This window comes from Trichophyton benhamiae (genome assembly GCF_000151125.1).
Source record: "Trichophyton benhamiae CBS 112371 chromosome Unknown Abenha-G-c-62g06.r1, whole genome shotgun sequence".
Lineage (NCBI taxonomy): Eukaryota > Fungi > Ascomycota > Eurotiomycetes > Onygenales > Arthrodermataceae > Trichophyton > Trichophyton benhamiae.
Genome location: NW_003315090.1, coordinates 120,526 through 145,340, shown reverse-complemented (window position 1 = coordinate 145,340; position 24,815 = coordinate 120,526). Strand labels below are relative to the sequence as shown.

Sequence of the window (24,815 nt, the reverse complement as noted above, 5' to 3'; positions counted from 1 at the left end):
AGGCAGCCCCGAAAATACCACAAATTATCAACAGCCATCTGCGCGATATACCGTAAAGGAGTAACAGGCATAGGCGCCATTAATTCAAACGCTCGTTACACTACCGCCTCTCGATAATATTCTTCCAGAGCCCAGTAGTACCAGTTGCAATCAGACCATGGCGGGGCTACCGAAGCGGATAGTCAAGGAGACGGAGCGGTTGATGGCAGAACCGTAAGTATGACAAGAAAATAATAATGAAATAGCTAATAGTACTTGATATATTTACTAACTAACCGTGTTGACTTGTGCAGTGTTCCCGGGATTAATGCAGTTCCTCACGAAGATAACCTTCGGTATTTCGATGTCCGAATCCACGGTCCAACACAGTCTCCCTACGAAGGTCAGCATAACGTCACCAGATTTCCTATCATCGTGTTAGTTGGACCAGAGAGCTGATTGTCACAACACAGGAGGGATTTTCAAACTCGAGCTATTTTTGCCAGAAGATTACCCAATGACACCTCCAAAGATCCGTTTCCTCACCAAGATTTACCATCCAAATATTGATAGATTAGGAAGAATCTGCCTTGATGTGTTAAAAAGTGAGATGACGCCCACCATGATGCAGTTCTCATAGCGAATGGCAGATCCTAACATGGTATAACATTCTAGATAATTGGTCTCCGGCGCTGCAAATCCGGACAATTTTGCTATCCATCCAAGCATTACTTGGCGCGCCTAATCCAGATGATCCTCTGGCCAACGATGTTGCACAGCGATGGAAGGAAGATGAACCCGCGGCCATTCAGACAGCAAGGGAGTGGACAAAAACACATGCCATGGTTTAAATTACTCGTTTGCAAACACGTTAGATCGTCCAGCGTCAGCTAGCAATTATTGAATATAAAGATTAACCCCATTCAATCGCACTTCATGGACTTGAGGAAACTTAACAGCAGGCCGCTACTGCCTGAAGCACCTACAGTCATAGTGCTATCGAAGTAATTACGCATGGGTGAACGGCACAATCATGGTATATTGGTGTGAGTTCCTACGGCGATCTCAGCTGCACGTTCACCCACTGAATTCAGTCTCACAGTATAACCCTGAATGGGGTCGCGAAGGAACCTTATATTATCAATCAATTCCTCAGTACGCCCAACGACGGTTATTCTGGCGTCTAGATACGCGCAATTTGACATTCTTGCAAATCGTCGCGCTTGGGCGAGTTTAAGGGCTAGTGAGTCACGTGACACACAATTAGCGAGTAAACCTCACACCAAACCATTACCAAGTTTGACCTTGAGTCGCAAACGAGATAATTCACAACGACGTCAACATTTCAACCTCGTACACGCCGGCTGCGCATCACCACAACTCAAGATGCGTACCTACGACGATTCCTTCAGTGGTCAGAAGATCTACCCCGGAAAGGTACGTTTTCGACGTCGCTCATCCAGCTCTCCGGAACACCATCGAACCGAGACCGAAGAGGAGCCTTCCGACGTCCATATTTGATGAGCTTATACTAATGAGGTCCTTTCTTGGTTCAACAGGGTAAGCTGTACGTCCGAGGCGACAGCAAGATCTTCCGATTCCAAAATGGCAAAAGCGAATCTCTCTTCCTCCAGCGCAAAAACCCACGTCGGATAGCCTGGACCATCCTTTACCGCAGACAACACAAGAAGGGACTTTCTGAAGTGAGTGATTCTTTGCGATATTTTTACTTTCGAGAAATTTGTGCTTGGTTTCATATCGGGCTTCTATGGTTTGGGATGTACTAGGGTACGGGATGGATGGTTATGAAGCGAAGAAATGAGCAGTGGCAATGTGTTTTGCATGGTATATTGCACATCGAGGCTGACCATGGGATATTCTCGTTTGGTTTTATAGGAAGTTGCCAAGAAGCGTACCCGTCGTGTTGTGAAGCACCAGCGTGCTATTGTCGGCGCCTCCCTCGATGTCATCAAGGAACGCCGAACCATGCGACCCGAAGCCCGTGCTGCCGCCCGCCAGGCCGCCGTGAAGGAGGCTAAGGAGAAGAAGTCCGCCGCTGAAAACAAGAAGAGAGCCGAGAAGGCTAAAGCCGCCCAGGCAGCTGGACGAGGACAAGGTGGCCGAATCCAGAGCAAGCAGGGTGCTAAGGGATCCGCTCCCAAAGTTGCTGCTAAGTCTCGTTAGATCTTGATAAATGAAAGGTGAACGATGGATTTACGGGCGGTGCGGTATTACGATGGGTGTTTGGGCCTGGCATGCTTTGTTAAAAAGGGGTTACAGAAAAACCATCCTTCATAATGAGAGCGTTTCCCGATGAGAACTGTTACCATCCATTGATGGATAGGCCTGGTAAAATGAATCATTCTCTTTTACCTATTCCAGCAGCGGTTTCAGCCATGCCATGCTTATTCTTGACAACACTCTCGACTATCTCAATTGATATCTTGCTGTTCAAGCCCCCAGCGAGGTTGATGATAGCTTCAAATGAGATTCTTCTTACATGTAACCCACTCTAATTTATCAGAATGTATGCCATATTCGTAATTCAGGAACCTATGTAAGTGTGTCTTTGTATTCATATCTGTATCCTCCTCCGCCGTCTTATTCACCCAAACTAGGTTACCTTATCAAAAGAACGGCCCCGATAACACCCGTAAAAGGAAGTTAGGGCTACAACCCTAAGAGGGAAAATTCTGTCTTGGCGTTCGCTTCCTCCAAAGAACTTCGTCCATCACCGAAACGACCACCAGCGAGACCATCGGCATCAAAAGACCAAGTCGTCAACGCATCCAAAGCACACGGTTAGTTGCACTCTTAACTCTCTTGATGGACTCTGTTCGAATAGTGTTGCTCGTGGCGCACTTTTCCCGCATGTTAACGCAGTCCAAACCCGCTTATATTCCAGATCTTTCAAAAGGCCAACCTGACTAACCTCTGGAATTTTTGTTGCTTGAACAGTTGCATCTCTACGATTTACGAACCGATCGCACATCATGGGTAAAGTCCACGGCTCGCTCGCTCGTGCGGGTAAAGTCAAGTCTCAGACTCCAAAGGTCAGTTGTACCAGCTTAGATCCCCTAATTTCGGCCGCGCATACCACAAGAGGACGAGCATCTAGGATGATGGTTGCAGCCCCTAGCAATATGGAGGGAGGAAACTCGGTGTTGTTTTTGTGGCTGCCTGGGGCCATAGGCTGTATCGACACGACAACGAAGAAGAGCAAGAAGACTGATTCATTTTTGGGAGGAATAGGTTGAGCCACAAGAGAAGAAGAAGACCCCAAAGGGTCGTGCTAAGAAGCGCCTCCAATACACCCGACGATTCGTCAACGTCACAATGACTGGTGGAAAGAGAAAGGTGCGTTTTATACATCTCAAAATGATGGATTTCTCTCGAGCACAACAGTAAACTGATAATGCTGCTACAGATGAATCCCAATCCAGGTGCTGCATAAGCATTATAACATGTGGACCTTTCTTTTTTCTCTTCACGCCTCGTTTTGTCAGCTTCGTTTTCTGTAAAACCCCCAAATCTTTCGAATATGGTGGAACGCCCCACGAATTTCTCTTTCCCTAAGCGGTTATGAAACAAGCACTCGGAGAATGAGGATGGAAAATGCTATGGATATCACAACCGGACATGGAGCGGAGCGGTTGAACATGGTATTTATCTATTGTGAACTTTGTTAGGGGAACAAAATAGAAATCACAGTTGAAAAAGGGCGCTTGATGAATGAATAATTGGTATGGGAATGAATCTAAGAAATTCTTAATTACATGCCCCCTTAATATCAAGATTATTCATGTTGAATTTATGGTATGCTGTTCTTTGTAGTATGGATGATGAGTGGATCAAGAGTCCCGGACTGCTCGATCTGTTGTACTTGTACTGTAATATTGGTTGTATGTGTCTGGTAGGCTTGCCTTCATGAGCTTCCACTGAGAATAGGACTAGACGACTTGCGCTCTGCTGGTCTTGTTGAGAGGGCGCAGCTCCGTAAGTGTGAGTGCGGAAAGTAGAAAATCAGGTTTGTTGTTGATTCAATTGTACCCAGGTGCCGCATCTTTGCCCTAGATAGTGACCATCATACATAGCTGTGCCTTGGCTTGTAAGGCAATTAGATCAATGACCCTGGCTCTGCCCATTATCATCGTCATCATCATTAGAAAGATATGCGCCCAACTAAACTGGCAGGTGTAAACTATTATATATATAAATTTCAAATACCATCAAACCCTCAAGAAAGCAACAAAACCCAGCTGGGCTTAGACGGATGTATCACCTGCTATGGCACCTTCATCCACTTTGGATAATGTACCCACGATTGCTCTTCATACGAGTGCTTCACATCGGCTCCCCGTACACCGTGTTTATAACAGGACATGGCTTTCCAGCAAACCAAATCCCTGACCATCTATGATCTATCTGGAACGTTTAATGAAATTTGCGCAAAGAGGAATCCAATACCACGAAGTTTAATCAGTAGTAATGAGCCATCTCCAATCCAGCACGTTTAAAGCCACATTTTAGGTAAAAGCCCTCGTTAGCTTCGGAGCAATCCAGGATAGACTGAGAAGAGATACAGATTAGTTCCTGTACCTTTTTTTTTTTTTTTTTTTTTTTTTTTTTTTTTTTTTTTTTTTTTTACTACTGGGTAAAAAGGGACAACCCTACCTTGTAACAGCCAACTTCTTTAGCAACATAATCCAAAGCATGGATCATGCGCAAGCCGAGCTTCTTTCCTTGCTGGCCGCTCTCAATGGCAATATCTTCAATGTGCCCCACCAAGCCAGCGGCATGGATAAATTTCCTCTCAACAATCAAACTACCAGTGCCAACAACTCGGCCGGTACCGTCGCAAATAACAAGGATATAATACTCATCATTGCGCTTGGCCATCCAGTCATATCTTTCGTTCCAGAGCTCGGGGGTGAACTCTCCAACCTTGGTGAGAACGCTGAGAACATCGAGGAAGCCGTTCTGGTAGTCTGAGCGGCGAAGTGGGCGGAGAGTATAGTTCTCCGGAAGCAAGGAGACAACCTCGGGAGATATATAGGAGGCTGAAAAGAGGCCTTCTTCAGTTTTTTCCTCGTCGTTGTTGGCCCGAGTGGCCTCGGTCACCGCTGGTTTCACCTCCTTGGCATGAATGGCAAGCATCTTGGTATCGATACAGTTATTTGTAACGGCCACAGGGACAGTGGTAGACGAAGCTTCAATGGCCATGGGAGAGAAAGGCTGCTGGATAGAAACGTGGATGGTATGTAAAGAGAAGACAAAGCTGTCGAATTTAACGCCTGGTTGGGGCTTCTCTTAGATGGAGGAAGTGGAGGATTCAGGGGTGAGGAAGCGGGGTGAAGTTTTCAACTCAACGCTGCCAGTGTGAAACAGCAACAACACCCTTGACGATAGAGAAAAGGCAGTTCAACTAGGAGGAGACAAAAACTCTTGCGTATCCAAAGAGAGGAAACAAAAGAAGCTCGATCGAGGGAGAGGTGAAAAAAGGAGCGGTAACGTAACTCCATGTCTCAAATAGACGCCGCTTAGTCACCACGGAGGAAAAGGACCTCAGGGCACCTGCGCCTAGGGCACCAATGACGTCATGTGATTCTGGCGCCTATTAATATATGAAACTAAGCGCCGACTCTGACATTGGAAGCCTATATACACCCTCGAACGTTCGATGCCGTGATATCCTGTGCCAAAACAAGGGCATACCGCTTTCTACTTCTCTTGAATAAGGACTCTATAAACATAAAAGTCGACATCAACATTGTCTGCCAGGTATGCGCCAAACTTTGGATCCGATCGACCAGGGAACGTGGTTGCGGCAAACCGAGTTTCCCCCTGAGTACCAAGTTTTTGAACCTGCCCATTCCACGAAAACTCAACCCAGCCAGGGGTACCAGTATTAATCAGGAAGTCTGCACGGTATTTGGTGTTGAGTTTAGGTGCAGTTTGCCATAGAATCTGCCGTGGTGCGTCCCATTTAGGCTGATACTGGAGCTGGAGGTTGCTGCGAGAAAACTTCAGGGCCAGGGGGACATTGGCGCCGCCATCCTCCGCATTATCTGTGAGGTATTCCTTACTTTATGCCCTAGATTAGCTTCAGACTTAATGGGGGGAACGTGCAGTTTGCATAAACTTACAATTGCCAGATGCTCAGGCTTTGCTCAATCGCCCCCAAGGAGAACTCATAGCGAATGGCATAGGTCTTGTCTTTCTTCGTTTCTTTGTTAAGAGAGTGATACTCGGCTCGTAGCATGCCCTTCTTCTTGTGAAAATGAGCCACAGGAGCACCATTGGGGTCCTTTCCTTTCTTGATGAATAGGTCTGGAATGTTATCAGGGATCATTGTCCCCCGTTTTGTTTCGAGATTCCGCAAGCCGAGCACTGATGGATCATCTCCTCGAGCAGACTGGAAGTCTACAAGGACTGCACTGAGTGCTGACCCAATGGTCATTAAAATGGGAAGGAAGCGCATGACGGTGGTTATTTAAAGGTGTAATGAGAGCAATGGACGGGGTGGGCTGTGTATATCGAGCCATAGAGCGGGATATGAGCGAGATTTATACATTTATGTCTAGTTACATGCTCTGTTGAGGCCGAGGTCGTAAAGACACTTCTCGTAGAGACTACCGTTTCTGGATACGAAGTGCAGGAGACTACTGTCGTGGCCAAGGAGAAAGCATATCCCCAGTATATATCTAGAAGATGCAGCCTTGTTGAGATGGTACAGAGCAAGCTGGTCATACACAGTATCTGCAGTGAAACAATATCGAAAGCAATGAAGGCCTAGAATCCGCTTCACCACGGACAAGAATATATCAGGATGTGCATGGGGAGGGCAGTTTGTAGAAAGCTTTTTTCGGGATTACTACCAAGTATTATTGAAAAACAAAGCATAGAAACAAGACTAAGAGAAATTCTCGCTTATTTTTAACAGGGGGATGAAATTGAACAGTGATACTCATTTCTAGAACTTAATAGGGCGTACGCTGGAAAGTTGTACTGCGTCTAACATAGATATTTACATCGCTATCTTTTATTCTAGAAATGAAGCTACTGGGAGGTATCTACTTGCGCTCCTTGGGGCTGATCATCAACTCTGGACGAACGTGCTTGTCGAAATCCTCCTCGCTAAGAGCCTTGAGCTCCATGGCACTCTGCTTGAGGGTGAGACCCTTCTTGTGAGCATTCTTTGCGACCTTGGAGGCCATGTCGTATCCAATAACGGGGTTGAGGCAAGTGACAAGCATAAGACTAGACGGGTCCACGTTAGTATGTACACTCAAATACAGCAAATAGAAAGGAAAGGAATATAGATGAGGCATACCTCTCGTGAAGAATGGATTCGATTCTCTTACGGTCAGCCTCGAGGCCAACGACAAGGTTCTTCTCAAACGACTTCATTCCGTCGCTCAAGATGCGGACGCTGTGAAGCAGGTTGCGGATCATGACTGGCTTGAAGACGTTGAGCTCAAAGTTACCGTTCATTCCAGAAACGGTAGTGGCAACATGGTTACCCATAACCTGGGCGCAGATCATGGTGAGAGATTCGCACTGGGTAGGGTTGACCTTTCCAGGCATGATAGAGGAACCGGGCTCGTTCTCGGGGAGCTGGAGCTCACCAAGACCGCAGCGAGGGCCGGAACCGAGGAAACGGATGTCCTGTGCAATCTTGAAGAGCGAGGCAGCGAGGGTGTTGAGAGCTCCGGAAGCCTCGACGACAGCATCGTGAGCGGCAAGCACTTCAAACTTGTTTGGTGAGGTCTTGAATTGCTTGCCGGTCATCTTGCTGACTTCCTCAGCAATGGCCTCGTCGAAGCCCTTGAAGGTGTTGATGCCGGTTCCGACAGCGGTACCTCCCTGAGCCAGCAATCGGAGGTCTGGCAGGGAATTCTCAACGCGAGTGATATTGCGCTCGAGCTGGGATACGTAGCCGGAGAACTCCTGGCCGAGTGTGAGAGGAGTGGCGTCCTGCAAATGGGTTCGGCCGATCTTGATGATGTTGTTGAACTGGTCTACCTTCTTCTGCAGGGCGTCCTTCAGGCTGGTCAGGGCCGGAAGAAGAGAATCCTCGATCTCCAGAACGGCGGCAATGTGCATAACGGTAGGGAAGGTATCGTTGGACGAGGCGGACATGTTGACATGGTCGTTGGGGTGGACAGGCTTCTTGCTGCCCATGGTCCCGCCCAGGATCTCAATTGCACGGTTGGAGATGACCTCGTTGGCGTTCATGTTGGACTGGGTGCCAGAGCCGGTCTGCCAGACAACGAGAGGGAAATGGTCAACCAGCTTGAGGTCGGCAACCTCAGCGGCGGCCTGCTGGATCGCCTTGCCAATGGTAGGGTCTTCAAGTATATATTATTCCAGTCAGTCCAAGCCATTCATATTATGCTGTCCGCCAGCCAAACATGTATGCATAGAGAGAGAGAGAGAGAGAGAAATACCGAGTCCGAACTTCATGTTGACGGTTGCAGCGGCACCCTTGAGGATACCAAGGGCACGCACGATCGGAGTAGGCATGCGGTCCTGGGGCTGCCCGATATCAAAGTTCCCAAGGGATCTGGAGCCTGTATCAGCATTCTCCGTCCAGTTTCTTGCACCAGCTCCAGGAGGAGCCTCTGTCTGCGCACCTTTGAGTCTGGGCTCCCCAGTACTTATCTCCAGGAACCTGAGATAGAGCGTATTAGGCCAGCTGCTCCATTGCTATCGACGCTGTAGAAACGGCCGACCTACCTGGATCTCGCCAAAGGCGTCGGTTTCCGTACGAGGGGCAGTCTATATATCACCGGCCGGCGGGTCAGTATAATCACCTCCATGAAGGGCAACAGCACAACAGCGAAAGACGAAGCGGTACCATCATTCTTGCAGTCGAGGCAAATCCTCTGGCACAAACCAGCTGGCACTTATTCGAGACAGGCGACGGCCGGAGGGCACTACTTATAGAGCGGCAGCAAGAGTTCCGCAGGTGGAGTGTATGAGGAGAAGCGAGCGATCGAGCTGCGGACTTGGAGGCACAACGCCCGAGGGCTCGAACGGCCGTGGAATTAAGCATTCTACCGGGAGCTAAAAGAGAAAGTAGAAAGTGAAAAAAAGAAGAATTGATATGGTACAGAACAGAACGCAGGACGCAGGCAGCTGAAATGGTACACGGCCAATGCCAATTGGGGGGGAAGGGATACAAGTACACAAGAAGCTGAGATGCAGTCCAGAAGTTTTGGGATGAAGCGGAAAAGAGCTTGAAAAAATAGTTAAGAAGCTGTCCGTTTAATTCTATCTTTCTTTTTTTTCCTATGGAATGGCTATGCCGGGACTAAGGGAAGATCCCGAGTTTTTCCGGTCCGTCGAAACAAGGGGCAAAGCAAGATTTTGACGGGGAGCTTTGAAGATTGATCGTTACGGTCGAGTCTGGGAGATTCAGAGGCCGGTGTCACGGAGAGCGTCAGCTAGGGCAGCGATGGACTGCTTCTTGAAGAGTTTGCCGCCTTCGAGGATGGCGTCGTGGTGGGAGAACGTATGGGGCGCTCCGGGGACACAGATATGCTCGACCTTGACCCCTGCGGACTCCAGCTTCTTCACATAGGCAGCGCCTTCGTCGCGAAGGGGGTCCATCTCAGCTGTCCAGACGATGGCAGGAGCCAGGTCGGCGAAGTTGGGGGCAAAGATGGGTGAGATCATCCAATCCTGAAAGATATCCTATATCAGCATACCAAAGTTCGAGAGGAGAGCGGAAACCACTCGGAAAGCAACTTACGTCTTCAGACGACTCAGGGCGAGGAACTCCAAGCCATTGGCGATGGAAGTACGCCATACGCTCGGCTGGCAGGGGAACGGTGTGCTCCATCTCGCGGTACGACTCGTATGGGGTATTTTCGCGATCAAACTTGCCGTCTGCAGTGAAGGAGCTGTGCATGTCAACAACAGGGACAATGAGGAGCTGCAGCTTGAGGGGATAGCCATAGTCTCTGCACAGATGTGCCATCACAGCCGCAAGATGACCACCAGCAGATGCACCTCCAACAGCCAGTCTGGAGATGTCCAAGTTGAACTCGATGGCTCTGCTTCTCACCTGTATTTTTTTTCACATCGTCAGTCCTATGTGACAGGCAGGGCAGGGTGCAAGTTGAGGAGACACGCTGATACAACTTACCCACTGGACAGCCGCCCAGCAATCCTCAATGGCGGTTGGGTAAGGATGCTCGGGGGCAAGACGGTAGTCGACATCGAAGACAACAACCTCGCCCTGAAGCTCATTGGCGATCCGCTTGCACTTGTGGTGGTCGGCGTCGAGGTTGCCAAACACCCAGCCGCCTCCGTGGAAGTTGATATAGGCCCCACGCTTCTTGTCTCTGCCTGGGGACAGCTTGATGGGCGCCATCTCAAAGATGCGGACGGTGATGGTCCCTCCGTTGACAGGGAGCTTTCTCTCCGTGATGCAGAAGACCTCTGGCCCTGGAGTCTGGCCATAGTTGATCACATACTTGCCGGGGTTCTTGCGGAACTCCTCGATGGGGATCTGGTGGGTATGAAGCCGGCCCGCGTTGTGGCGGTTGTAGTGCTCGACATACACGGGGTCAAACCGGCCCACAAGCTCCTCTGGGATGCTATTGATCAGTGGCTGGAGAGTCTCCTTGGGCTGCATCTGGAGCAGCGCCGGGTCTGCCACGCGCTGTGTAGCCTAGATATGATTGCAGCAGTCAGCATTTCTCGCTTCTCGTAGCTCCACGCAGCTATATCTCGGTATTATCACCATTTCTATCACTTTCCAGGGAACTTTCGCTTCTTCACAGCAAGGACTGGGAAGCAGAAGAAGCCAGGAGAAGAAGAAATAACAAGCAGGATGTCAATATCAAAATGTCATATGCAGGGCCGGGCAGGGATAACGAGCTGCAGCGTCACCCACGCGACCCCTCTCTGCGTCCTCGTCTTCGGCTCTTCTTCCAGGGCGTCTCGGGGCTTGCTCCAGAACTGCTAAGAAGTACAAGATACAAAGGTACAAGAGAAACCAGGAGCAGGACTGAAGAGAAAAAAGAAAGACAGAAAGACAGGACTCACATTGCTGACATCTATCAACGCGGGATAGTAAGGCAGATATCTGCTCTCGGCAAGGCCCGTAGCAGGCTGCAGGCGGCGCTTGAAGCCAGACATGATGGCTTGTTCTCTGGACTTGTGTCTACCTCTTGGTGGTTGTCTTCACCTTCACCTTCTCTCTCTCTCTCTCTTTCCCTCAAGTGTAGATGTATTTGGTTGTGTTCCTTTGAAGGCCTTCTTTTATATAGTTCTTTCTCCTTCCTCACGTGGCTGGACGTTCTGGCCTGAGGCTGAAGGCAGAAACAACCACAGACAGTGAATTTGTATATTTGCCCCCCCTGAAGCTGCGACTTCACCCTTCACGTAGTCACACAGCTAGAGGCTATAGTGTTCTTCTCTGGTTTACTTCACTCCAGATCTGGTACATTCCCACTGGGGTACTCCTGGCAGTGCAGTGATTGTCATCATGGGGCTGAGGGTAGCCATCATCGGGGCCGGTAAGGGGGCTACATACACCTTACCTTCGACGGCTCCAGGGGCCAGCTACTGACGGTTGGCAGGAGTATCGGGCCTGGCGTCGTTGAAGACGTGTCTGGAGAACGGCGTCACAGAGGCCACCGTCTTCGAAGGGCGGGATGTCATCGGCGGCCAGTGGAACTACGAGGACCCTGACCCTGAGACCGGGGAGACAGCCTCGTCCATCTACGACAATGTGACGCTCAATTCGTGCCGTGATACGTCCTCCTTCAGTGACTTCCCCATTGACCCAGCCAGGTACCCTGATTACTTCGGCCATCGCCAGTTTCTGCAGTACATACACGAGTATGTCGAGCATTTTGGGCTGGCGGCGTACATCAAGCTGCAGACAAAGGTCATCTCCTGCAGGCAGCACCAGCACCAGCACCAGCAGCAGCAGCGGAAAACCGGCGATAATCCCGGCAAATGGACCGTCGTCTACCAGCAACAAGGCCATGAGCCGGTAGAGGCGGTGTTTGACGCCGTGCTTGCATGTACCGGGACCCTGTCGAAGCCGATGATACCGGACTTTGCCGGCAGGGACAAGTTCCAGGGTGAGCTCTTCCACAGCCACACCTACCGAAAGCCAGCGAGGTTCGAGGGCAAGAGAGTCGCCATCATTGGGTTTGGCAACTCAGCCGCGGACCTCTCCTCCGAAATCAGCTCAGTGGCCAGTGAGGTGCATTTGATTACTCGCCGGGGCGGCTGGGTGATTCCCCGGTACGTCCTCGGCAAACCCGCTGAGGCGTGGGACAGTAAGTCTTCCGCCTATGACTATCAGTGTCACAACATAGTTAGGTATCACTGCTGAAAATGTATGTATGTTAACCTACGTAGGTCGACTATTTGAGACAATACTTCCCAAGTGGGCCTCGGAATGGTGCCAGATGAAGCTATGCGAGGTCGTGGTAGGCTCGCTGCCGGAAGAGATCAAGCCGCAGCATTCGCTCTTCCAGGCCAATCTGACTGTCCGAAGCGACCTGCTGGAGAACATCCGGACAGGCCGTATCACTGCCCACAGGGCCAGTATTGACAGGATGACAGAATATGGCATCGTTCTAACCAATGGGACGACCCTGGAAGTAGATGTCATCATCTGCTGTACAGGTTATGACATCGACCTGCCGTACCTATTGGACGAGTACTACCGGATGCAGGAGAAGGATAGCGTGCTACCAGCCAGAAACAGTCTTAACCTGTATAAGCTCGTTGCCGCCCCAAGGTATCCAAACCTCTTTTGTATCGGTTACGTGCATCTTGAGGGGCCGCTGGTCCCAGTTGCTGAGGCGCAGGCAAGATGGGCGGTGGGTGCAATTACGGGGAAAGTTACGCTGCCTTCCCCAGACGAGATGGAGAGATCGATCTATGCGTATCAGGAGGAGCTAGCCTCTCGGGTAAGCTGTTGATATGCCCCGCTACTTCATTTGTTCCATGTCCTCCGACTAAGAGAGATCGATGGTAGATGGTTTCTTCGGATAGACACACCACAATAGTCAAGTACTTGCCGTACTGCGATGACCTGTTCAGTCAGCTGGACGCCGCCCCGACCTTCTGGCGTTTGTTCCAGCGGATCTTTACTTCTAACCCAGTACAAGCTTACCAGGTGCTGATAGCAGTGTACTTTGGCCTCAATTCGGCTGCTCAGTACCGGCTCTTTGGCCATGCAGGGAAGCCTGACCTGGCAGCTCAGATACTTCTCAGGCTCTCCAGGGGGGATAACAAGATGACAGAAGAAGAGAAGGCGTATATCCAGAGCACAGCACAGGTCTGAAGGCAAAACACTGTAGAATTTCTTTTTTAAAAAAACACAAAATCATTCTTAAACTATATACGTATATATGTTCTTATCAAATTTCATTCATTCATAAAAAAACAACAATAAAAATCATGGTTCAGGAGCAGGGGTGATTCTCAATTTAAGCCCATGTGTAGGTTTCAACGTAAATCCGGACCAAGGCATCTCGAGCTCCTTCTCAATGGGATGGAACTCCCACTTGAGCAAAAGCTTGGTAAGGAATGTTTTGATCTCGAGCAAACCAAACGCTCGACCAACACAGACTCGCGTTCCGCTGTAGAAGACCTGATACACATACGGGTCATGCGCGGCACTGGGCAAGTCATTCCATCTATCTGGGTTGAACTCGTTTACGGTTGGACCCCAGATAGTCGGGTTGTGCTGGGTCACAGCAGGGTACATCATTAGCAGAGTGCCGGCAGGTATGAGAGTGCCGCATATCTCGATGTCATTTATAGGGGTGCGCAGCATAGACACGACTGGTTGCGCAGCGTTAGTAAAAGGTGAGCATACAAATTTATTTGGGGGAGGGGGGTTCCTTACATGAAGGGTAGAGGCGGGTGACTTCTTTAATGACGCAGTCTAAGTAATCGATTGAGTTGACTGCCTCGTAGGTGAAAGAGTCCTCTGTGATCACTTCGCGTATGGCTGCGCGCAGACGGGTCTGGACAGACGGATGAATAGCGAGCATATGGAGACACCAGACGATTGAGTTGGCGGTAGATTCATGCCCTCCCACCATGAGAGTTCGTAACTATGTTAAGGTTAGGGATGCCCCCACGATATAGTTATACACAAGAACAAGGGGAGCAGCGGGACGTACCTGACAAACTAAAAGCTCTTCGGATAAAGGATCTCCCCTTTCGATCAACTCCCGTACGATCATGGTGAAGATGTCCGTGTGATCGCTATCGAGGTCCTTCTCGGCATCCGGCTCCTGCTTGATTCTGGAGATGCATTTCCTGACATGATCGGTAAGCAACTCGCTGATGACGTTACCTGCATGCAAGAAGCGGCGGTTGGCCTCGATTGGGATCCACTTGCGAGCCGGAAAAAAGTTGTCTAGGGCGAGCATGATTTGGTCGGTGGTCGACAAATGCATGACATCCATCGTTCTCAGGTAGAACTCCGCCTTGGATGCATCGGCGAGACTGTCGACTTCGTAGCCCATCACAGCCTTGGATATTATGTCAATGGTGGCCTTGATAATAAGCGAGGATACTGCGTAGGTGTTAGCCTGGTCTCTTATACAGATTAAAGTCAGGGGGGCGAGCGTATGGAGTATATTTGCCTTCTACAATATCGTCATTGCCAGCGGCCGTTTCCCCTACGGCGTTGGCTAGTTGTTCTCCCTTGGCCAACATTGCCGGCATCGACTTTTTGACATTTTTCACAAGAAAGGGGACTAGAGGATGTTAGTCTAGATAGATTGAAGTATAAAAGCATCTTCGAGGAGAGAAAAGAAGAGCGTAGTTACCGTTGAAACATCTTCGCTGCTGGCGATGAACATCTCCCTCCGCAAAGCAGATGCCTCCCTTGCCAATGATACCCTCCGAGGTACGGGCAAGAAACTTTGGTTTGACGAAGGAGTAGCAGTGCGTCTGGATGACTTCTTTCAGCGCCCGGGGACTGCAGACAAGGATAGACTCGCTGTTCCCCAGCATCAAGGGCCGGATGAGGTCCGCCTCCGGGAACTCCAGCATCCAATCAACGGCTGCTCCGTGGGGACTGTTGGCACGGAACTGCTTGACCGTCTGGCCAAGCAACCAGTGTCCCTATAGGAGAATTAGTTATCCAACCATATCTCAATGTAAAGCAGGGTGGACGCGACGTATGCAAGAAATGTTCTAACCTTCGGAGTTGGCAGATGCCGCAAAGGGGAGACCGCAAATGGATAGATCAGGATTTTGTAGACCACGACGCCCAGGGAAACGAGAGCAGCAACGAGAAGGTAGATGCGCGGATCGATAGAGAAAGGCTGGTATCTGATAGCATGGAGAAAGATGGCGCCTGCAAAGACGACCGCCACGAAAAGGGAGGTAATCATCTTGGTGTCGTAGTAATAGTAGTGGTAGTGGCAGTGGTATAAAGTAGCCGTAAACGCTATCAACACACTGTTCAACAGCAGTTCTATAGTCGTAATAGTCGCGGAGAACAGCTTCTAGAAGGTGACGAGAAGCAAAAGAGCCATCCCGAACAGCAGGGAGACGAGGTGCCCCTTAAATAGGCAAACGGCGCCATGAAGGTAGACTCGACTTGTCCCACTGCGATGGACCAAAGTAGATATCTTCAGCCAGAGTGACGGCAGACTGCAGGCGAGACATGTCCACCCGAGTCGCTAGCTCGCCAATTGACAGACTGCTCCGGCTGGGGACGTCCGCTCCAGCGAACCCGGTAGGAGGAGCATGTTATAATAATAACAATTAGTAACTAATAACTAATTATGTTGTGGTAGATGTCGTAGAAACATGGAGTAGCCGTGGATGTCGCTGTGGATGCCCTGCATACGCCAAAACAGGCTGTGGTCAGGGGGACTGCCAGAGGGTATATCGGGTATATCTCGTCTTCTTTTCTTCTTTTCTTCTTTCCCTTCGCCTTCGTCGTCCTCTCGTTCGTCCTCTCGTTCGTCCTCTCGTTCGTCCTCTGCGTCTCTCAGTCTCATCTCATCGTCCCATGCTGCCGGCAGTCGCCCGACCTCCGCTGCAAGGTCGACCGCCGCACAGCATCACAGCATCACAGCATCACAGCATCACAGCATCACAGCATCACAGCATCACAGCATGGCCGTAGCCAACGAAGAAGAAGATGTCAACTCGGGATGCCAGCGAGCTGCTCTACGGAGCAGCAGCAGTGTCTGCAGTAGCATAGCATAGCATAGCATAGCATAGCAGTCCGTCTCAGCTTTATCCTTCGTCCCTCCCGCCGCCGCCGCCGTCTCGTTGCTTTTGCGCAGTCGCATCGTCCCTGGCCCCTGGCCGTCCTGTCCTGCGCCTGTCTGTCCCATCCATCCTATCGTTATATTATTATTGACACGCCTGATCCTCCAGCCGGTCCCCTCCCTCCGCTGGAGCTGGAGCAGGAGCTTGCCTCATCCCTGCCGCTCCGTCCGTCCTCCGGCCCTGGCCCTGAGCCAGTCGTGGCCGGGCGGGCGTCTGCCCTCGACGCTGCGACGGCCTTCGTGCGCTGCTAGGCTTTGGGCAGCTCCACCGGCTCTCCACCGGCCATGGAAGATTTCTAACTTAGCATCGTCTCGGGATGGCGTCTTTTCGACCTGAGATAGCGAAGATGGAGCCGGGGCGAAGATCGAGCGGCCATCGACCTCGAGGGGCCCTTATAAGAGGCGTCTGGCCGCCGCGAGACGGTGAATCGTCGTTGCGCACCGCAGTGAAGCAGGCGAAGTCGTTTGGAACCATGGCAGACCCGACGGCAAAGCTGCGCAGCTACGAAGCTGAGGGTGAGAGGCCTCCTTCGAACAGAGATGCAAGAGAAGAAGAGAAGAAGAGAAGAAGACTGACTTGACTGGTAACTAGCAGCCAACGACCGCCATGAGGAGGAGGAGTATCACACCAGCGAGTCGCGCCGCCAGATCGGCCTCGTCTCTGCCGTCTTCCTCATCTTCAACCGCATGATAGGCACCGGCATCTTCGCGACGCCCAGCGCCATCTTCGCCCTCTCCGGCAGCGTCGGCCTCTCGCTGCTCATCTGGGTCGCCGGCATGCTCATCGCGGGCGCTGGCATGGCCGTCTACCTCGAGTTCGGCACCGCGCTGCCTCGCAACGGCGGCGAGAAGAACTATCTCGAGTTCGTCTTCCGCCGCCCGCGCTTCCTGGTGACCGGCCTCTACGCCGGCTACGTCGTGCTCCTCGGTGCGTCTTCGCCTCTTCTGTGTACTTGCTATCTATCTATCTGTCAATTGATGATGGCATCTGTTGTGCTGGCTGACTGACTGACTGACTGCAGGATGGGCCGGCTCGAACTCCGTCATCTTTGGCGAATATATCCTCCACGCCGCGCAGATCGAGGTCGACCGCTGGAACCAGCGCGGCGTCGGCCTGGCCTGCATCACGGCGGCCTTCCTCATCCACGGCCTCGCGCTGCAGTGGGGGCTGCGGCTGCAGAACCTGCTGGGCGTCATCAAGCTGCTCGTCATCCTGCTCATCGTCTTCTCCGGCTTTGCGGCGCTGGGCGGCGCCCTCAAGATCGACAAGCCAGACAACTTCAGCAACGCCTTCGAGGGCACCACCGGCAGCGCTTACGGCGTCGTCACGGCCCTGTACAGCTCGATCTGGAGCTACATCGGCTACAGCAACGCCAACTACGCGCTCAGCGAGACCAAGAACCCCGTCCGGACGCTGAAGATCGCCGGGCCGCTGGCTCTCGGGACCGTCGCTGCTCTCTACATGCTGGCCAACGTATGCTCCCCTTGTTTTATCCAGCTTATTAGCTACTTGCTGCCTATGACCGCCCATCGTACTGACTGATAGCGTCTAGATTGCCTACTTTGCCGCAGTGCCCAAGGACCAGATCGTCGCCTCGGGCCGCATCCTCGCGGCCTCGTTCTTCCGCAACATGTTCGGAGAGCAGGCTGAAAGAGCGCTCTCCGTCCTCGTTGCCCTCTCGGCCTTTGGCAACGTTCTCAGCGTCATCTTCTCCCAGGGCCGCCGTACGTCTCTTCTTCTCGCTGTTCTTCTGTGTACAAACCATGTCTAACGTCCTGCAGTCGTCCAGGAACTAGGCCGTGAAGGCATCCTGCCGTTTTCCAGGTTCTGGGCGAGCAACAGACCCAGAAACGCTCCCCTGGCTGGCCTTTTCGCCCACTGGCTCGTCTCCGTCGTAATCATGCTAGCTCCTCCGCCAGGCGATGCCTACAACTTCATTCTCAAGTATGTTCTCTCCCTTTTGCTCTATCCCTCTCTATAAGTTGGAAAGAATCACAGCTAACGAGTCTGCAGCGTCATCTCCTACCCCCTGGCAGTCGTCAACGTCTTTGTTGCAGGGGGCCTTATACACCTCTACCTCCACCGCGAGTCTTACCAGTGGGCTCCCCCCTTCAGCGCCACTCTGCCCATAGCTACCTTCTTCCTCCTCAGTAATATCTATCTCACCGTCGCCCCCTTTGTCCCCCCCACGGAAGGGCAGAACGTATACAAATCGCTGCCGTACTACCTCCACTGCATAGTCGGAATCTCAATCATCGCAGCAGGCGGTGTCTATTGGCTTGTCTGGGCACGCCTGCTGCCCTGGCTCCGAGGCTACACGCTCGAATGCGAAGTCATCACTCAGGAAGATGGCTGGTCCCGAAGACGGTTCTACCACAAGCAGTAACTCACTCGTTCGAATCTGGTCATTCCGACCGGAACAGCCCAACAGCATCCCTACACCGGCTGCATCAGCCATATCGGTTGCCCCAATGGAGAAAGCCCAAGAATTTGCCGCTTGGGTCGGGATGTCATCTTATGGGCTGGGCTGGGCTGGGCTGGGACAGGATGGGAAATACGCGGCCCGTCCTTTTACGCTTCCTCCACTCACTTAGTAACGACTTGACGACTATCCTTTCAACAAGCATATCATCTGCCATGCATACATACTCATAGACTGCACATTTCCTTGGGAGCTGGCTGCCATGATTCAAAGCATGGACTTCAACATGCTGATACGTATATATGTTCTATTAACTAGCTAGCTACAACAAAAAAACTTTTACTCTGTACATAACTAACTAGTTACTAGGCAGAACATCTTTCAATCCATCATTCCATCCTAACAAATGAGACCCCCCGATCCCTATCCTTATCTTATGTTTATACTTCTATATATGCCGGCCCGTATTCCCAATATGCACAATAAGCTCGAGCCAAGGCGGATAGGCAGAACCAAGAGTCTCGGTGTCTCTCACAAGGCCATACAACTGGCCCTGGACGGTGGGTTCTGGGTTCGGCAGCATGGGAGCTTAACGGGCTGACTGACAGGATACCTGCTCTCTTGCGTGCTTGCGTGCTTCCTGCCCAGGCCGCCGTCATCCAGTGATCCGAGAGCTCTTGAGAACTCGTTTTGTTAGAAAAAAATGTTTCTCTGACCATCTGCGTTTCAACCATCTATATTATTGTTATCTACATGCTACACGACACAGATCATCTCAGTTCTCGATATCTATCGTCACCTGCTGCTGGTGCGCCATCAAAATGCGGATAAACTCATGGACTGCTTCCGGTGCTGGATTCGTCAATCTAACCGTCATCACAGAACAGTTTGGTAAAGGCAAGCCCGCGTCGTTGCTTTGGCACTCAGACATTCCCGCCGAGACCAACGAACTGGTTCCCAACCCGGATGACAGGCTGAGATGGTCGATTGTCGACGAGCTGCAGGGGTTGAACGGAAAGCCATCCTCAACCCCGGTGTGATCCTGGAGGTAACTCCCGATATCGGTGTTGTTTGTGAAGCCTGCCATGGTAACGTCTGCTTCATGGACGCAATCAAATAATGCCAAATGCGGCAGAGTGCAGTCTGGCATGACGGTGTTGTCGTTGTTGTCGTTGTGAGAGGCAGCAGGGAATAGAATCGTATCCTCCATGGAGGGATATAATAGGTGGGTGTCGTTAGATATCACGCTGTTGCTGTCGTTGAATGGCTGGCTTGTAACGGTGCAAAGATCTTCAATATGTGAAGCAGGACTGGATCCAGCAACACTCATACCCTCATTTTCAACAGCACAGTTCCTTTGGACCTTGCAGCAATGCCGTGACATGAATGCGTATCTGTGTCAGGAGGGTCAGTTGAGTGAAACCGGAGTTGATGTTTGTCCAAATTGACTAGCAGTTTAACTCACTGGTTTTTTAACGAGTTAGGGGAACGCTGGGGAAATAGATCGTTTCTAATCTGTAGCCATCGACGACCCTGTGTCTGCACTGCCTCCCATAGTATTTGGCACTATCAACTTAGCTCCGGATTTAATTCATTAAGAATGAATACCTTAACCTCCCAGCGCCCTGCCTGTGCTTTGACATACCTCTGACTCTGTCCATTCGGATCTATCTAAGGCAGGATCAAGGAAGTGCTGCCACCTTTTGGCGCATTCTATATATACATCAGTTAGTGTTTATCCTTAGCTATCGCTATCACAATTCATAGTTAATTGGGCCAGACTTACGATCTGCCGTACGCCGTGGGACATATGTTGATACCCGCATCCATCTAAGCAACCATCAATATAAGCATTCAATCTCGTATATGCCTGGAGGATCGATCAACCACCCAAACAAGGCGCAGCAAGTGGCAGCAAGGGTCACTCATTACACTTTGCCTTCTGCCTCGACGGCATGGCCCAGCAGCCTGTCTTCCTCTGCAGTCCAGGGACCCTTTCTTAGATCTCCGTTGAGCACATTAAACCACCTCTTTCGGCAGTCTTTGTTCGTCCTTCCTGGAAGCGCTGCTGCAATCTTCTGCCAATCTACCACTTTATCTGGGGGGCTTTCTGACAAAGATGTTAGAGTATTACGGCGGATCAATGGTGGTAAGTTTTTACTTACTAGCTTGTTGTTCCTGGAGTCTCTGGAGCAGGATTGTGTCTTCATCCTGAGTCCACTTGTTGATACGCCGCGCAGCTTCCATGGCAACGGTTCGGAGAACGAGGCCCAATTGGTGAAGATTCCGTGAGTTCGAATATCAAGGGGTATAGATGGAACGGAAGGGTGGGAGGTGCTGAAGATTTATAGCCGCATTTGGTGAATACTATGCAAATCTGACACGATATCACAATCTCATGCTGAATCTTGGAACACCGAGGGTCGCCTACTCCCGTGTTTTCTCGTGGTAGACAAGCATAACGTACTTAAACACCCACATGCCTCATAGTCTTGAAGTAGTTCCGCTGTGAACTCTTGTAATGTGATGGGATAAAGAAGTAGCTGAAAGCACTGCCTTCACCTTGCAAGCCCCGGCCTGCCGAGCCCCTATTGAACACGACGTCCGGAGAGCCGCTGCAAAGGGCATGTATCCCGGTTTGATGCCTGCATGCCTAGGTAATATTCATGCATAGCAATACGGCCCATTATGTGGGATTCGGCCTTGAGTCACACCCAGGTGTTCTTTTATTCTCCATTGATTACCATTCAGGCTTGCTTGGGCGGTGAACCAAGTCAGAATCAAGGTAGACAAAGGCTCTTATTGCGTGTCCAGTGTAAGCGCTAATGCCCTTGGTTCATATGTAGAATCTTGTCTTGAAACAGGCCTATTTATATCCTCAGACATGAAAGATGTTTCGAGATTCAAATCCAGGCTTTAAGACTAACTCAGTCTGGACTGGGCCGATGAGGTTATGAGTCTGATGGAAATGGGACTTGGGCCTTGGTATCGTTCTCTTCTTCATCCCTGGGTAGTCTGGCCTACCTTAGGTATTACTGATAGCTAGCATTTGAAAGGATGGCGGCAGGCTCACTAAAAAGTACCGGGCTTTCCAATGGATATTGGCAGGTTTCAGCACGCTAATGGTCGTGATCCAAATAGTATAAAAAGCCAGCTCGAGGCCTCCATGGTAATATTGCACTACAGTGGCTGACGATGAGCACCTCAAAAGGACAAATAGAAACGAGATAGGCAATTTCCGCATTAGCTCTCTGGGTGAGGGTGAAGTCATCACTCAATGGAGTCAACAACATCCACTAACTGCCTAGGCAAGGGTTTCATCAAACGGTTTCCCATGTGGCATCAGGTATTTAGCTATCGAGGCTGGAGAATGCATATACCTATAACCAGAACCATTAGCCAATAGCACAGCATTGAAGTAACAAACACGGCAGAACAGCAATACGTCTAGGTAAATGCAAGGCGGCATCATGATGTCACTGGCCTATGGATAAGCTTACATTGAGATATTGGTAACCCAGAGCTTGGTCATAGTAGTAGCCAATTAAAGGTAGGTATACGGGATGCACCTCAGCATGCCGGCCTGGCAGCGCCACCTCGGGGAAATAACTAGCCAAGGCCGTGAGCTTCAGCCGTAGCAGGTCCCAAGCATTTAAAGGCCGTTAGCACGCCGGGCAATCTCCTAAAGGAGTAAACGTTGGATGAGAAGGAGCGGCAGGAGATATAAAAATAGTGCTTAACTTTGCCGCAGTGCAGGTTTTCTTCCCTTCTGGCGGGCGCAACTATGGGGGTATGGACTCTATATGTCAGAGATTTAGTTATCTGTGCCAGTCTCGCGATACCCTCCTCCTCCTTTAATTCAGGGGTAATTCAGAGCACAGTAGGTATTCATGTTTCATGACTCCTTCGCAGCTTGATATGTTGTATGGGGTTCATTGAGATCATAATATGTTTAGTACTTAGTTTATTATCTCCGGTTAGAGACCATATCTTTCGAGCGCCCGCGGTGTGTCAGTCTGGTATTCACCTTGATAAACCTTCAGTTTTGGAAGGGAAAGGTGGCGTAGCCCTCTTCGGCTATTGAACGAATCATGGTCTGGATAGATACAAAACCATACAGGGGTAAGCCTTGTATGAGCTAGGATATCGACTGCTAAATTAACCAGCTTGGGTACTCAAACATAGCTAATAGATTCATGTAAATAGGAAAGCATCTTACCGCTGCAAGATTCAGCCCAGTCAGCTCTCCGCAATTCCCGCGTTGCAAAACAAATTAGGTTACGATGTGCTGCTAGGATCTGGGTATATGGGACCATCGGTGTAACGATCGATATGTTCTCTTACTCCGATTGTATCTGCGGACGGTACGTAATAAGCTGTTGGAATATGTTTGTCTCGAATCAAGCCAATATAGGTCGACCGGTACGGAGTATGCATCTCCACTCTCGAGCAGGGTATTCTTAAGGCCTAGACTCCCTGAAGCCTATGCGTTACTATAGTTATGGAGAGTGGGGGATTCCAGACGGCCTCTCTAAAGGGAAAGCTCTTATGCAGAGCGTCTATTTCTCGTTCCACGAGTTTTTAGGGGTTGTTACAGGAACCAGGATCGTAAGCCATGGCGCTATGGGGAGTAAATCTGGCCCCTTTCAAAGACATACTTCAGACAGAAGAAGAAGGATTGTTTACTCCTTTTTTTCAATAAGCATAGTGGGGGCTCCTTGGGTGGCTGCTTGCGAGAGCCGGGTACGCCAGACATGTCTCTTGCCTTGCACCCTGCAAGAGTGTTGGATATCAATAAGGTTGAGTATGAACCGCGACCGACGGGTCCTTAGTAATCACTCTAATTCTACCCCATCTCCCCCGAATAATGTTTCAGGCTACAGTGATTGATTGTTAGCAGGTTTAATGTCCCCTATCTTGACGTTAATATAGCTTAAAGCAGGCGTATGGCCTTTCTGGATAAGCTAGTTACACTGGATATTGGGGACTTATACATTAACGGCCGCAGTCCCTGATGACTAGACGTAAACATGAGAGCATTTCATTAGCGTGGCCTCCCACAGTGTTATCTGTATATAAATTTGGTTAAGAAATGAAAATTTTCCCGCACGAGAGGGTTGAGATGATGAACCACCGAATGTACCATTGTACCAAGTACGTCTAAAAGAGAACAAGCGAAAACAGTAATGTATTGAAAGTGATATACAATTGGTTTATTTCTTTTGCTCCTCAGGCTTCTCCTCAGGCTTTGGAGTAGGAAGTTTGAACTAGGAAAAAATAGAAGTGTTAGCAGCGTGTTCCCGTATATGTAATGAAGAAATAAGGTCGTTGGTACTGACGTTGTCTGGTTTTCTGTCAATGCCTTGACCAATTCCTTCCCAAGCAGATGAGCCGCCCTCGAAGTTTCGGAATGCCTGTGTCAATTCCAATGGTTCAACAACGATCCGCTTCTTCTCCTCGTCATATCGGATTTCAGTATATCCGGAAAGAGGGAAATCCTTTCTCAGAGGGTGACCGTCAAAACCGTAGTCTGTCATGATTCTTCGGAGGTCAGGATGGCCGGTGAAGAACACGCCGAACATATCATACACCTCACGCTCAAACCACAGAGCACCATCGTACAGAGAAGTGATGCTAGGGACTGGAGTTGCCTCATCTGCGTACGTCTTGACTCTTATTCTAGAGTTATGGCGTACACTGAGAAGATTGTAGACAACCTCGAAACGGTACTCTCGTGTGGGGAAATCAACAGCAGTAATATCCGAGACTTGAGTGTATTCGGCAGCGGTATGGTCACGAAGGAAGGTCATGACAGGCACGACACCAGCCGGCGGAACATAAATGGTCAATTCATCTTTCCACACCGAAAACTGTTGGATGTACTTCGGTAGGCAAGAGATAAGGTATTGGCCGTAGGTATGTAATTTTGCGGATGTCTCCTTATATTTGTCTGTAGGGTTGACGATCGGCCGGTTCAATTGACCGACGGCTATCAAAATGGGTCAGCCATGTGAAGTTCCTTCAGGGCAAAAAAAGGGAAAAAAAAGAAAGAGAAAAGAGAAAGAGAGAGGTCCAAATCAAACAAGATAACAGGGTCCGGTTTACCAGGTCGCGGCTCCTCGCGCGGGTT

General features: G+C 50.3%; 12 protein-coding genes across 12 annotated transcripts; 4 read left to right on the top strand and 8 right to left on the bottom strand.

Moving 5' to 3' along the window:
- Positions 1–1,365: 1,365 nt before the first annotated feature.
- ARB_01982 (uncharacterized protein) lies at positions 1,366–2,163 on the top strand (the record flags this gene model as incomplete). The annotated part of the gene is made up of 3 exons (XM_003011708.1): positions 1,366–1,416; positions 1,539–1,682; positions 1,876–2,163. 3 exons carry the CDS (start codon positions 1,366–1,368, stop codon positions 2,161–2,163), a joined length of 483 nt encoding a protein of 160 aa, XP_003011754.1.
- Positions 2,164–2,972: 809 nt separating this feature from the next.
- ARB_01981 (uncharacterized protein) lies at positions 2,973–3,387 on the top strand (the record flags this gene model as incomplete). Its single annotated transcript, XM_003011707.1, has 2 exons — positions 2,973–3,032; positions 3,232–3,387. 2 exons carry the CDS (start codon positions 2,973–2,975, stop codon positions 3,385–3,387), a joined length of 216 nt encoding a protein of 71 aa, XP_003011753.1.
- A 1,239-nt stretch (positions 3,388–4,626) lies between these two features.
- ARB_01980 (uncharacterized protein) lies at positions 4,627–5,202 on the bottom strand (the record flags this gene model as incomplete). The annotated part of the gene is made up of 1 exon (XM_003011706.1): positions 4,627–5,202. The coding sequence occupies one exon, from the start codon at positions 5,200–5,202 to the stop codon at positions 4,627–4,629; it is 576 nt and encodes a 191-aa protein (XP_003011752.1).
- A 498-nt stretch (positions 5,203–5,700) lies between these two features.
- ARB_01979 (uncharacterized protein) lies at positions 5,701–6,439 on the bottom strand (the record flags this gene model as incomplete). Its single annotated transcript, XM_003011705.1, has 2 exons — positions 5,701–6,064; positions 6,126–6,439. The coding sequence occupies 2 exons, from the start codon at positions 6,437–6,439 to the stop codon at positions 5,701–5,703; spliced, it is 678 nt and encodes a 225-aa protein (XP_003011751.1).
- A 613-nt stretch (positions 6,440–7,052) lies between these two features.
- ARB_01978 (uncharacterized protein) lies at positions 7,053–8,801 on the bottom strand (the record flags this gene model as incomplete). The annotated part of the gene is made up of 5 exons (XM_003011704.1): positions 7,053–7,239; positions 7,313–8,330; positions 8,394–8,688; positions 8,719–8,760; positions 8,796–8,801. The coding sequence occupies 5 exons, from the start codon at positions 8,799–8,801 to the stop codon at positions 7,053–7,055; spliced, it is 1,548 nt and encodes a 515-aa protein (XP_003011750.1).
- A 598-nt stretch (positions 8,802–9,399) lies between these two features.
- Positions 9,400–10,624, bottom strand: ARB_01977 (lipase/esterase, putative; the record flags this gene model as incomplete). The annotated part of the gene is made up of 3 exons (XM_003011703.1): positions 9,400–9,678; positions 9,737–10,051; positions 10,133–10,624. 3 exons carry the CDS (start codon positions 10,622–10,624, stop codon positions 9,400–9,402), a joined length of 1,086 nt encoding a protein of 361 aa, XP_003011749.1.
- Positions 10,625–10,836: 212 nt separating this feature from the next.
- Positions 10,837–13,300, top strand: ARB_01976 (uncharacterized protein; the record flags this gene model as incomplete). The annotated part of the gene is made up of 5 exons (XM_003011702.1): positions 10,837–11,215; positions 11,381–11,434; positions 11,625–12,284; positions 12,367–12,923; positions 12,992–13,300. The coding sequence occupies 5 exons, from the start codon at positions 10,837–10,839 to the stop codon at positions 13,298–13,300; spliced, it is 1,959 nt and encodes a 652-aa protein (XP_003011748.1).
- Positions 13,301–13,414: 114 nt separating this feature from the next.
- On the bottom strand, positions 13,415–15,371 carry ARB_01975 (uncharacterized protein; the record flags this gene model as incomplete). The annotated part of the gene is made up of 6 exons (XM_003011701.1): positions 13,415–13,803; positions 13,868–14,078; positions 14,148–14,561; positions 14,656–14,729; positions 14,802–15,099; positions 15,177–15,371. 6 exons carry the CDS (start codon positions 15,369–15,371, stop codon positions 13,415–13,417), a joined length of 1,581 nt encoding a protein of 526 aa, XP_003011747.1.
- A 390-nt stretch (positions 15,372–15,761) lies between these two features.
- On the bottom strand, positions 15,762–15,986 carry ARB_01974 (uncharacterized protein; the record flags this gene model as incomplete). The annotated part of the gene is made up of 1 exon (XM_003011700.1): positions 15,762–15,986. The coding sequence occupies one exon, from the start codon at positions 15,984–15,986 to the stop codon at positions 15,762–15,764; it is 225 nt and encodes a 74-aa protein (XP_003011746.1).
- A 749-nt stretch (positions 15,987–16,735) lies between these two features.
- ARB_01973 (high affinity methionine permease) lies at positions 16,736–18,649 on the top strand (the record flags this gene model as incomplete). Its single annotated transcript, XM_003011699.1, has 6 exons — positions 16,736–16,778; positions 16,855–17,190; positions 17,285–17,736; positions 17,816–17,987; positions 18,045–18,207; positions 18,277–18,649. 6 exons carry the CDS (start codon positions 16,736–16,738, stop codon positions 18,647–18,649), a joined length of 1,539 nt encoding a protein of 512 aa, XP_003011745.1.
- Positions 18,650–19,460: 811 nt separating this feature from the next.
- On the bottom strand, positions 19,461–20,069 carry ARB_01972 (uncharacterized protein; the record flags this gene model as incomplete). The annotated part of the gene is made up of 1 exon (XM_003011698.1): positions 19,461–20,069. One exon carries the CDS (start codon positions 20,067–20,069, stop codon positions 19,461–19,463), a length of 609 nt encoding a protein of 202 aa, XP_003011744.1.
- A 3,829-nt stretch (positions 20,070–23,898) lies between these two features.
- On the bottom strand, positions 23,899–24,495 carry ARB_01971 (uncharacterized protein; the record flags this gene model as incomplete). The annotated part of the gene is made up of 2 exons (XM_003011697.1): positions 23,899–23,952; positions 24,025–24,495. The coding sequence occupies 2 exons, from the start codon at positions 24,493–24,495 to the stop codon at positions 23,899–23,901; spliced, it is 525 nt and encodes a 174-aa protein (XP_003011743.1).
- Positions 24,496–24,815: the final 320 nt, after the last annotated feature.